The sequence below is a fragment of the Frieseomelitta varia genome, unplaced genomic scaffold, assembly GCF_011392965.1.
Source record: "Frieseomelitta varia isolate USP_RPSP 00005682 unplaced genomic scaffold, Fvar_1.2 scaffold_337, whole genome shotgun sequence".
Lineage (NCBI taxonomy): Eukaryota > Metazoa > Arthropoda > Insecta > Hymenoptera > Apidae > Frieseomelitta > Frieseomelitta varia.
Window position 1 is genome coordinate 115,425 of NW_025110076.1, and position 11,191 is coordinate 126,615.

Consider the following 11,191-nt stretch of genomic DNA (forward strand, 5'->3'; position numbering starts at 1 on the left):
TGTGGAATGGCTCATATACCGAGGTCTTCCAAATCTAGACCCTTTGCTGGCAAGGGTTGTCGACCTACCCGCTCGTATTTTCCTCCAGTTATATTTGACACATTTTTTTTTTTTTTTTTTTAACATGAGAAGGTACAGCTTTTGGTGAATGGATTTAAAATTACTTAGAAACAAAAGTTTTTAAGTATATAATATAGGTTTCTGTTTACTGATACAATAAAAATCAGGATACGGATATATATAAAAAATTGCAACTGTCGGGGAAAAAATACTACTATGTCGAAGAAAAATATATATACTTTATTATTCGTCAGAAATTTCATCGTCCTCGACAGATTTTGCTTTCTCTTCCATCTTCGTTCGTGCGATTAGCTCCTTCGCTGGATTAAACACACCGTTCGTTTGTACACTACATATATAACATCTTGTACTTTTCTTGTAATGCTCTAAAGCACATTTTTCGCAAAAATAATGTTTGCATCTGAAAGACAAAATATATTTTCATATATTTTATGTCTGACTGCATTTTTTTTTTTAGAGTGTAATATTTAATACATACTTGGTAACGACAGGATCTGTAAAACTATTCCGACAAATGAAACATTTAAACGGCAACGTCTCTTCATCACTGTCGATTTCGTATTTCTTATCATCTTCGTCTCCACTATTATTGTATTCTCCCGTTGCAGCTTCCCTTTCTAACTGCCAACCCAATTTGTAATCCGATCGATCATGAAGAAATTTACAGCTGTCTGAAATTGAAATGAAATGAAGTAGAATAAATGATTAGTCTTTTAAGAGCTACAAAGGTTTTAAATATATTTACCTCCAAAGCCACAAAAACCAGTTTCTTTATAATCTTTACAAATATCTGGTTGATAGTCCCATCTAACAGTTGCTCTAAGATTGGATGGTGCCCTAATTGGTCCTTTGCGAACCATACCACTAGAAGCATTTCCAGCAGCTGTATCCTTTTTCTTGTAATATTGAGCATAATTGTTCAAACCCCTATAAATCTTGTCATCTTCTTTTCCTTCAAGTTCCTAAGATAAACATTATTATCCTCCTATGATATTGTTCTATCCTCAGATATTTCTGCATTGTACTTTTATACTTACTTCATTAATTTTCTGAGCTTTCTCAAACAAAGCTTGAGCATCTTTGTCTTTCTCCGTCTCTGTTTCCAAAATTGCTGTTGCTCCTTGATCGCTTGGCCCTGCTGGCATAGGAGTTCTAGAACTTTTGTAAGACACTGTAACGCTTTCCTCCTCACTGCTATCATTGTCAATATCTTTCTGCTGATCTTTTAATCTCTTCGTATTAGTCTGCAAAATGCTGTATTTACAACAAGTTTCCATTTTTGTTAACGCTTGAATTTCATTGAATATTATAATCTGCTTAAATTAGAGGCAAACATACGGTTCTATCCAATACTTACACTTTGTTTCATAGGATTATTATCGTCTTGTTTCTTCTCCTTCTTAACCACTGTAGTTTCATCCTCACTGCTCTCTATTTAAGAAATACAAGATATACGTTATTACTTATAGGCAATAAACATAACCTATAGATAATACTAATCGAGTTTATATAATGAAATTACAGCCATTGGAACGTTAGAAGAAAAATCTGATGTTCCTCAATTATACTTACCATTTCCGTCATTTGCTGTTTTACGTTTTCTGGCCGCAGTGCTTCGGATTTTCCTCCTTTTAAATAAAAACGTGCAATTTTTCTTGTCTATGTTGGATTCTGCGTCTTCCATATTTGTTTTGTAAACAACCTGGTTCCAGTGTTTCTATAATTTTAAAATTCAATATTTCTCATATATCTTAGAATCTGTAAAAATAGTATCTCGATCCTTTGATCGGCTAATCAATAACGAATTAACCGAGTTAAATCTTTCAGTAAGTACGATCTGAAGGTACTGTACACATCTTCTGCTAAAATTAATAGGTTATATTTGGCTAATCAGGGATGCTACATGATCGTCAAATTTTATCTTAAATTCTGTGACGAAACGAAATTATGAATGAAATAATTTTATGGATAAGATATAAATAGAAACTTATTGTTCTATCATATTTTAATCCATAGTTTAATCTATTTAATCCATCATATTTTAATCTATACTTATCTTAACGAGAAATTAATAGTAAAATTTTGGCGCGTTTTAGAGAAGTTAATATGAATAAGAAAAATATGGCAATTGATTTCCAAGACAATATGATATTGTTAACAAGAAAATATTTAAAACGTAAGATTATGTGTCCTGAGACAAAGTTCAGGCATCATATTAAAGAAAGAATGCATATATTAGAGTTGTTAAAAAGAACAGTGGAAATGGGTGAAAGTAATTCTGCTTTGTTAATTGGACCTAGGGGTAGTGGAAAAACAACAGTATGTTTTCTGTTATTAGTTTTATTAGAAAAAATATAATTAGTTCAATGTGTCTTTCTATAGATCTTTATTTTCTTGTAGTTGATAAACAGTGCTTTAAAAGAATTGTCGTATATAAAAAGTTTCAAAGAGAATGCATTGATAGTGAATCTTCATGGTCTTGTTCACACTGATGATCGCTTGGCTTTGAAAGATGCTACACGTCAAATGCAATTGGAAAATGTGGTTGGTGATAAAGTTTTTGGCACTTTTGCTGAAAATTTGACTTTTCTTCTTGATTCTTTAAAGTCAGGCGATAAGAAACGTTCCAAACCAGTTATTTTCATATTAGATGAGTTTGACTTGTTTTGTCAACACCACAATCAAACTCTGTTATATAACTTGTTTGATGTTGCTCAATCTGCACAAGTAAGTGTAAAGTAGAGTTTTGCATTGATTTGAAATTGAGTTGAAAGTTATATTAAATGTTCATCTCTTTAGGCTCCTATATGTGTGATTGGAATGACTTGTAGATTAGATGTTATAGAACTCTTAGAGAAAAGAGTTAAATCAAGATTTTCTCATCGACAAATATTTTTATTTCCTGGAGATACATCATCTTCAGAACAACCAACATCTGCCTTTGATGATCGTTTAGAACTTTTTCAACATCTTTTAAGTCTTCCTGACGATGAGAATGTAAATAGGATAGAGCATCAATATGAAGATTGTACAATAGACCCACAGTTTGGATCTGTGTGGAATGAATATATAAAAAGTTTAGTTAGTAATGCTACTATGGTGAATCTATTAAAAAGAATGTATCAGATTGATATTAGTGAAAGAAGCTTTAGAAACTTTTTAGCAATGGCTGTTTCTACATTGTCAGAGAAGCATCAGAGATTAGAAGTAAATGATTTTGTAGAAGCAAGCAAAATGTTTACCCAAGATGACAAGGTGCTAATGCTTGAGGGATTGTCTGTATTAGAAATGTGTTTAGTAAGTGTGTTTATTGCTTTTTCTTTTGCCATAGGATGTATTTCTGACAAACATGCTATTATTTTAGATAATATCAATGAAACATGAAACAGAAATTTATGATGGGGAGCCATTTAATTTTGAAGCAATTTATAATCGTTACATAAAATTTGCTAATCAAAATTCTTCTATACAAACTGTTCAAAAGCCTGTCATTATGAAAGCATTTGAACATATTAAGGTAAGGGTTGTACAGTAGGAATAAAATGATATTGTTATATTATTATATAAATGGCATATTGATTTCAAAACTATGCACATCATTTTCACAGAATTTAGAATTTTTATTACCAGTGGGTGGTATGAATTCAAAAGTTGAGAAAGAGTATCAATATTATAAATTTTTACTCACCCCACAGCAAGTTCTAGAAGCTGTAAAAAATTATTCTGGATTACCAACAGAGGTGGCTCAATGGGCAGTAATTAATATGTAATCATGGATTATTCATAAAATTGCAGATACTAAAGTTACATGTATAATGTAATCAGTTATTTGCAATTTTAGCCAACAAATAAGTATTTTGCAGAATAAGTATGAGATTTGTATTTTTTAAAATGTATTCTTTTTTACTATAATTATTTATTTAAAAAAGCTGAAATTTGTTTCCTATACTATATTTTGTATAAGCATCTTACACATATATTCATTTCAAAATCATATAATTTTACATACATAAAATTATACATATTAGTGTAGTTAGTAGTATTAAAAAAATATCAAGCATTTTGTAAAAATAACTATGGTATCTAATTAGGCCATATGTTAACACAGTAAAAAATGTAGTTTGCATTTATGATACAAGATTAACATAAACATATATAGATATAATATTTAATAATATCGAACAAAATGAGAGAAATTAGGAATTGTTATTTTCTTGATGTCTATGTAATACAGTCTTCGAAGAGCAATTCCTGCCTATCATAGCGTAAAAAGCGTCCAATATTACGTCCTTGATAAATAAAGATGACAAATAATTTTTCATAATAATATTTTATCTGAAACTTATAACAAAAGAGACTTCTATTTAGGTGCCATACTATTAGTCGGGATATTATACGTATTTACAGTGTCTGTGATCTTTCAACAAGATTTGTGTAAGATTTTAATTATTTATCAAAGATTGCTTCTATATGGTACTCATATATATATGTGAATACTGTGTGAAAGCGTTATAAGGTATATGTGAATACATTTATATGTTTCTAATAAATCTACGATTGTTACAATGTTGAAAACATTGGAAAATATTAATCTATCCAAGCGAAATTCGGTTTGTTTTTATCGTTTAGTACAGCATCAGTAACAGTATTCAACTTAGGACTCTTTGATAACTTTCTCCCAAGTATAAGTTGTTTTCCATATTTCAAGCGATTTTTACGATTATGTTTTTCAATGTATGAATCGTGACCTAGTGCAAATCGAGTTGCATAATTAATCGAGCAATAATATATTTCAACGTAAATGCATCTTACCAGGATTGATTCCTATGGGATGCACGTTATTTAACTCGTGTTTTTGCGAAGCTGGTCGAAGTGCAGACATAGCTCTACTTATTCCAATCTAAAAATATGCATAATCAATTTGTAATGTATACAATTTTTTAATTACGAATGTGTAATAGTTAAAATAAAAACCTGTGGATGTCGTATTCGATGTTCTACTAAATCTGCACCTAAAAGCTCATCATGTATGCTCATTCTTATTGGTATAATTTTATTTATAAACTAGAAAAATGTAAAACTACAATTAAATAACAGATTTTAGTAAAGAAATATAATTTGAGTTAATATCTAATATAATTCACCCATAGCAATATAACAGATACTATGAAGCTCCAAAATGCTAGGCATACAACTGTTAAACATTGTACACCTAACAAACACCATCCTCCTCCTATAAACAGAAAAATAGTTCTATGGAATTTGATCCAATAATCAAGTCAAATTTTTTGTTGTAAACCTTTGAATAATCCTTTTCTTCCACTGGTGGTATCAAGAGGATGTGGATTGTCTGCAAATAAACCTATGGCAATGATACCCCAAATTCCACTTGCACCTATATTCAAGGAAAACTAATTAATAAAATAGGAGATGCATAAAAAATAAATTAGTAAAATCAAAAGAGAAAAGTAAAACCATGCGTTGCACTAGCTCCAACAGGATCATCAATGTGCATTTTATCCAAAATGGGCATGGAAAAACATGTAATAAAAGCACCAACCATTCCAACGATTATGGCCTCCCAGGCCCTGAAAAGAAAACAACCACCTAACGAATTCTGTGAAGTTGTTGTTAAGACAGTAGGTACTTTATACTGAATATTCATGAGTGATCTTATATTGAAACTCACCTGTAACTGCCACTAGTGAACCAAGAATGCCATTTATTTGACTTAGAATGTCAATTCTATCTGGACCATTTAAACTGAAACCTAGTCCAATTAAACCACCTCCCATACTTCCTAACATAGTAGAAACTGCTGCTCTAGCAGCATATTGCCATCGTTGTCCACTGATACCATATGTGCTACCACTGTTAAAAGCCAACCAGCCCCACCTTATACAATTATTATTTATTAATATATCTGACAATTCAAATCTGTGAATGAGAAATGTCTGATTATTTTACCAAAGTACAAATAAACCCATGATAGCATTGACTGGACACCCAAGAGGTAATGGATCAATTCCATTGTCATATCTGCCTACTCTTGGTCCCAACATAATGGCACACGCAAGTGCTGATATAAATTAATATTTTAAATATCTATCAACAAATTATATAAAGAAGATGTCAATATTTTACCAGAACTGCCACCAACAAGATGTACTGCTCCAGAACCAGCGATATCAACAGCACCCATTTTTTTCAAAAAACCTTGATCACCCCATAACCATCCTGCTGGTACACAGTAGACAATTGTATTTAAAAAAGAAAATAAACAATACGCTTTGAAATTACATCTGCAATCATATAATATCCAATTAAACTTTGTAAATTATTTTATATAATTATTTTATATAATTACCGCTCAGCCATGGCACCGCTAACAATGGTGGTTGAGGTAGTCGCAAAGCTTAATTGGAATAAAAATGCAGCGCATTTTGGACCCATAAGTGTATCTTCTACTGAAGGATCTATCAGAAATTCTCCTAAACCAATAAAAGGATTATTAAACTTGCTTGTTCCAAAACTCATTGCGAAACCAAATGCCCAATAAGTTAAACCGCCAAGCACTATGTCAACCACATTTTTCATCATAATATTAACTTCATTTTTTAAAGAAACACATCCAGATTCCAACATACCAAAACCTGAATAAACAAAGAAATAAATTCTGTTGCAGGTCTTAATTTTTTAATATAAAACTTTACCCGTTTGCATAGTAAAAATTATAAAAGAATTTGTTACAATCCAGTTACTATCTTCTGGATTCAAATTAAATGCAGAAGCAATGTATCTTTCTGCAATTGAAGCGTTTGTAATGTTCGTTTCATTGTTTTCTACTTCCATAGTGGTTTGAAAATGGCTTCTTTCACCAAGAGAATGGCATTAACTAGATACTATTTTCCATTTGATCGTTACACAAAGCAGAACGTTAGAGAAAAACACGTTAAAAATGCACGAATCGCGACGAAAACATATTAACTATGAACGAGGCACGGTTTCAAGCGTTGTCTCTTAATGTCGCGAATTCGTATTTTCATCATAAAAATGAATGATTTTTGCAACAGGGAAACAATTACATAGTAACGAAATTTACTTTTATAATTTTTTTTATTGACCCACATCCAGCCGTTACAACAAATTTCACTTCACCACATATTCAACAAGTTCTTCCCATTTTTTAAATGGTCAAATTATAGTGAATCATATGAATAGAATAATACTAGTCTAGATAAAAGTGAATTATCATTAAAATAAAATTACATAAAATATCTATGCAGAATTATAAATTTATCATAAGATCATTCTAAATATTAGTTTCAAATAATCATTATATTTTCATAATAATTATCAATTCTTTTTTTTAAATGACTTCAATTTTTTATATATTAGCCTAGATAAGAAAATCATATAACACAGCTCTCATCCTTACATTCTGATCTTCAGTTTTTTTGATAATCAGTGAGTGATGGAACAAAAAAAAAAAAAAGAAAAGATATACATACAATGTTCATATAATTGGTAGACGAATGTGTAATTTATCTTAAGGAAGCAAACTTAAATTACATAGTGCTAGAATTTAAAATTTCACTCGAAACAATTGAAGGACATAATTTTGTTGACACTTTCAAAAGCTTCTAAAAGGACTACGTTTATTGTAGATGGCAAATTTTTGTCTGCTTTCTCTTCGGATGTTGTCTTTATTTTTGTGAATTAGTGTCCATACACATTCTCATCGCTGTATGCTATATAGAGGAAGAAATCTTCTTCATGATGTTCCTATGAAACATAATGAAATACAAATATTACAAATATGATAAAATATTATATAGATATTTATTTGTCTGAAATTATATAATTACCGCATAAAGAGAACCCATGGTAGCGCTTGTTGGAGGAATAATGTTGTTTACAAAGAAAAAGAGAGCATCCTCCGGACGTAAGTGAATTCGTTTGCGAATTAAAAAGTAAAACTGTCCCACAGTTAAATCAGATGGTACTAAGTATTTTTGTTTATCCAAATCACTAATTTTAGCTTTTGGAGCTTTCTCAACAATGACCTGAGAAATAAAAATTTCTTCATCAAAATCAGTCACAAATTAACATAACGAAAAGTTTACATAACTTTAATTCTAATTTTCTGTTATATTTTAATGAAAAAAAAAATCATTTTTCGTTATTCCATTATCATTGCTATTATAAAATGTTTGAACCTTGGCCCATTGTCAAGATCAGAAAGTCAGTCTTAAATTTTCATGTTTGGTATCACGTACATTTGACATTTATCCAAATCTCTGAAGTAATAACAGCTTGTCTACATTTCCAATACATTTTCGCTCTATGCATGAAAAAAGAAATTTGCTGACACACGATCGAAATAATCGTGCGAAAAAAAGAGAAAATGCTTTCCCTTTCGCTCAATTCTATCAATCGAAAATTACAAGAGCATAATACGATCAATAGACTTGAGCAATGGCAAAGCGAACGTACAAAGAAATTTGATACGAATGGTAAATTCACCCATTAGCGTCTTGATCGGCGGAAAAAAAATATTTGCATCATCGCGAAATGTAAGCACGTACGACGCAGAAAGTCGACCTTGGTTCATTCCAGGCCAGAAAATTCTCGGGATACAGACTGAGTCAATTAATAATGAATTAAACTGTTCTAACTATTCGCAAATAATATAGCCTTAATCGCGATGAATTGACTTTTTAGAACGGTACGATCTGCCTGAGAAGAGGCGTAAATTCGTTTCGACTAGCAAAATGGTTAACATTTTTAGACGCGATACTCACAGGAACCCTTTCGGGATATTTTCGTCTTATCTTTTCACCCTCGACCTTCCTCCTTTCAAAAGAATGTTTCTCCTTGTAGTGAAACTTCATCGTTCACGTACACTTGCACGAGGTTCGTGCAATTTAATGGAACTGTTTCTTCCTCGAAAAGTTTCTGAATTCTTCGTTCCCTTACCGATTCATACGATGATTCCGCACTGGAAATACGACGATGCGATGATACTCTTCTCTACTTCTGTCACAACAATCACCGTGCGTCGATTCGTCTGCGCATTGCTATAGCAGTTTCCTCTCGTATTCTACGCGGACGCGAAATAGTCCCTCGGTTTTCTCTGTGAAATTCAACGAAAAATGTATTTGCGGACCGGACGGTATCTCCTAACGATTTGTTTATACGCCTTGAGTAGACTCCGACGTGCTGTTGCGATATTTGTTCAATGAGACAAAAATGATATTGCTGATTTGTGTAATAGATAAAACAGTACCGTCTCTATAAGATTTTCCTTAATTCTCGGAACGAAACTATGATATTGGTATTAATTTGTAGGACTTATAAAATTTGTGAGAGAATTTTGTTGTTTATTTACATTTGAAAAAAAAGACGATCTTTTGCGGAACTTCATTTCCTGTGACATTATTCGTTTAATCGTAACTTTTATTTACTTTACGATTTGTATTTTTTTTTTTTTATTATAGAATGTTCAATTAATTTTCGCAAAAATTATAGTTATTGCAAGATTAATTGAATTTTTTGAATAACAATAATATAGAAATTATCAGGGATCTAATAGAACCTTAAATAGATACGAGTCTGCTGGTGATAAAGACCGACATGTTTTTCCTCACTACGCGTTTGATGACGCACGTTTTTTATTTTCAACTTTACGAAGAATCTTTGCATGTCTGTACGATTATTTTTTGTTCTTCTTTTCTTCATAATAATAGAAAGTGTGATTTATTACATACTTTACACACGATTTCGTATTTATTACAATTTCATTTTTAAGCAGATTTAATGCGATTAAATCAATTTATTAATGTTTGGATGATTTTGTACTTTTCAAAAAACGCAAAAATTTTCTTTTTTTATTTATTTGTAGAAATATGTACAGACATATGTAATTCTGTAATTGCATATAGAATTAAAGTTTATTCTGCATCCTCTTCGTCATCATCCTCTTGACTGTTAATTTGGAAGTACCTTAACTCATAGGTTTCCTTGTCTTTTGAGACAACACGTAACCAATCACGTAGTTTATTTTTTTTCAAATACTTTTTTGTCAAATATTTAAGATACCTATACAGACATGTTATTAAATTAGTGCAAATATCGGTCATTATGTAAAAATATATGATAAGACTCACAAAATCATTAATATTAATAAAGTTGATTTCTTAACATTATAGATAGTATTCTTATATACTGGACAATACTCACCGTTTGGAGAAGTCAATATCACTGTTAACGGATAGTTTCATCTTATCCCTTTCTAAGCTCACACTATTGCCAAAATTGTTTGTCTTCCCTGAAACCTTGATTTTTTCATGCAGGTACTTTTCCTAAAAAAAAAATATATAATTATTTATAGCTGTATGAACTTTATAAACATATTTTTACAATCTTTAATATATAATGTGAGGTTAAGATTATATTGTATCATTAAAATTAACATAAAAACACAAGTTTAAAAGATACTGTCTTCGGAAACAGAATTGGAAAGCAAAAAATACGGAAGAAATTTAAGAAGTACTCACGAAATTGGCTACATCCATAATATTATCTTCTGCTGGATGTGTACAGTCAATAGTAAATTTCAGGGATACTTTTTTCTTTTGACCCTTACCTCGAAGGGCTTGTTTTTTGATAGTCGGTCCTTTTGATTTCTTCATAGTTGGCTGAAAAATATATAAATCCACATTTCGAAATTGTTTTAATTAAAAAATTACATTTGTTGTAGGCACATGTTAGCATCTAATAGACGCGTGTTGGAAGTTTACATCTAACGATATTTTCGCAATCTTTTCAAAAATTGAAATAAAATTGTATCAGAATAAAAGGCTATAACATGCTGTTTTACTTGTTCAGTGGATTTTTGGTAAATTTTTGAGTATTTCCGAATTATTGTTATATTTTATGCGAGCAGAGAACTTACAGGAGCCATGTTTACAAACGGACAACAAATGGAAGAGTCGACCGCTACGCGGCGCTGAAATCGTTTCATTGATGTCAGGAGCGTAGTTACTCCAAATTGAACCCGAGATTAAAAAAAATATTGCGTATATAAGAAATATCTTAATTATAATTA

General features: G+C 30.9%; 5 protein-coding genes across 7 annotated transcripts; 1 reads left to right on the top strand and 4 right to left on the bottom strand.

Annotated features, from left to right (window-relative positions):
• Positions 1 to 282: 282 nt before the first annotated feature.
• Positions 283 to 1,786, bottom strand: LOC122530286 (E3 ubiquitin-protein ligase RNF113A). Its single transcript, XM_043657109.1, has 6 exons — positions 1,654 to 1,786; positions 1,439 to 1,512; positions 1,119 to 1,325; positions 827 to 1,043; positions 560 to 752; positions 283 to 481 (listed from the first exon to the last, which is right to left on the bottom strand). The coding sequence occupies exons 1-6, from the start codon at positions 1,763 to 1,765 to the stop codon at positions 304 to 306; spliced, it is 981 nt and encodes a 326-aa protein (XP_043513044.1). The 5' UTR covers positions 1,766 to 1,786; the 3' UTR covers positions 283 to 303.
• LOC122530285 (origin recognition complex subunit 4) lies at positions 1,766 to 4,110 on the top strand. Its single transcript, XM_043657108.1, has 6 exons — positions 1,766 to 1,907; positions 2,178 to 2,400; positions 2,482 to 2,808; positions 2,881 to 3,378; positions 3,446 to 3,598; positions 3,690 to 4,110. Exons 2-6 carry the CDS (start codon positions 2,188 to 2,190, stop codon positions 3,849 to 3,851), a joined length of 1,353 nt encoding a protein of 450 aa, XP_043513043.1. The 5' UTR covers positions 1,766 to 1,907; positions 2,178 to 2,187; the 3' UTR covers positions 3,852 to 4,110.
• On the bottom strand, positions 2,671 to 7,050 carry LOC122530283 (putative ammonium transporter 3). 3 transcript variants are annotated; one of them, XM_043657106.1, is made up of 11 exons: positions 6,795 to 7,050; positions 6,449 to 6,734; positions 6,226 to 6,383; positions 6,049 to 6,160; positions 5,771 to 5,976; positions 5,557 to 5,688; positions 5,381 to 5,476; positions 5,226 to 5,314; positions 5,056 to 5,145; positions 4,894 to 4,981; positions 2,671 to 2,800 (listed from the first exon to the last, which is right to left on the bottom strand). In XM_043657106.1, the coding sequence occupies exons 1-11, from the start codon at positions 6,931 to 6,933 to the stop codon at positions 2,796 to 2,798; spliced, it is 1,401 nt and encodes a 466-aa protein (XP_043513041.1). In that variant the 5' UTR covers positions 6,934 to 7,050; the 3' UTR covers positions 2,671 to 2,795. The 3 variants fall into 3 exon arrangements, with proteins under 3 accessions (XP_043513041.1, XP_043513040.1, XP_043513038.1); XM_043657105.1 differs by lacking the exon at positions 2,671 to 2,800 and adding an exon at positions 3,711 to 3,789; XM_043657103.1 differs by lacking the exon at positions 2,671 to 2,800 and adding an exon at positions 4,106 to 4,829.
• A 128-nt stretch (positions 7,051 to 7,178) lies between these two features.
• Positions 7,179 to 9,312, bottom strand: LOC122530297 (gamma-aminobutyric acid receptor-associated protein). The gene is made up of 3 exons (XM_043657130.1): positions 8,886 to 9,312; positions 7,950 to 8,147; positions 7,179 to 7,866 (listed from the first exon to the last, which is right to left on the bottom strand). The coding sequence occupies exons 1-3, from the start codon at positions 8,973 to 8,975 to the stop codon at positions 7,801 to 7,803; spliced, it is 354 nt and encodes a 117-aa protein (XP_043513065.1). The 5' UTR covers positions 8,976 to 9,312; the 3' UTR covers positions 7,179 to 7,800.
• A 641-nt stretch (positions 9,313 to 9,953) lies between these two features.
• Positions 9,954 to 11,097, bottom strand: LOC122530296 (60S ribosomal protein L22-like). The gene is made up of 4 exons (XM_043657129.1): positions 11,039 to 11,097; positions 10,641 to 10,781; positions 10,324 to 10,445; positions 9,954 to 10,182 (listed from the first exon to the last, which is right to left on the bottom strand). The coding sequence occupies exons 1-4, from the start codon at positions 11,045 to 11,047 to the stop codon at positions 10,035 to 10,037; spliced, it is 420 nt and encodes a 139-aa protein (XP_043513064.1). The 5' UTR covers positions 11,048 to 11,097; the 3' UTR covers positions 9,954 to 10,034.
• Between the last annotated feature and the right edge of the window lie 94 nt (positions 11,098 to 11,191).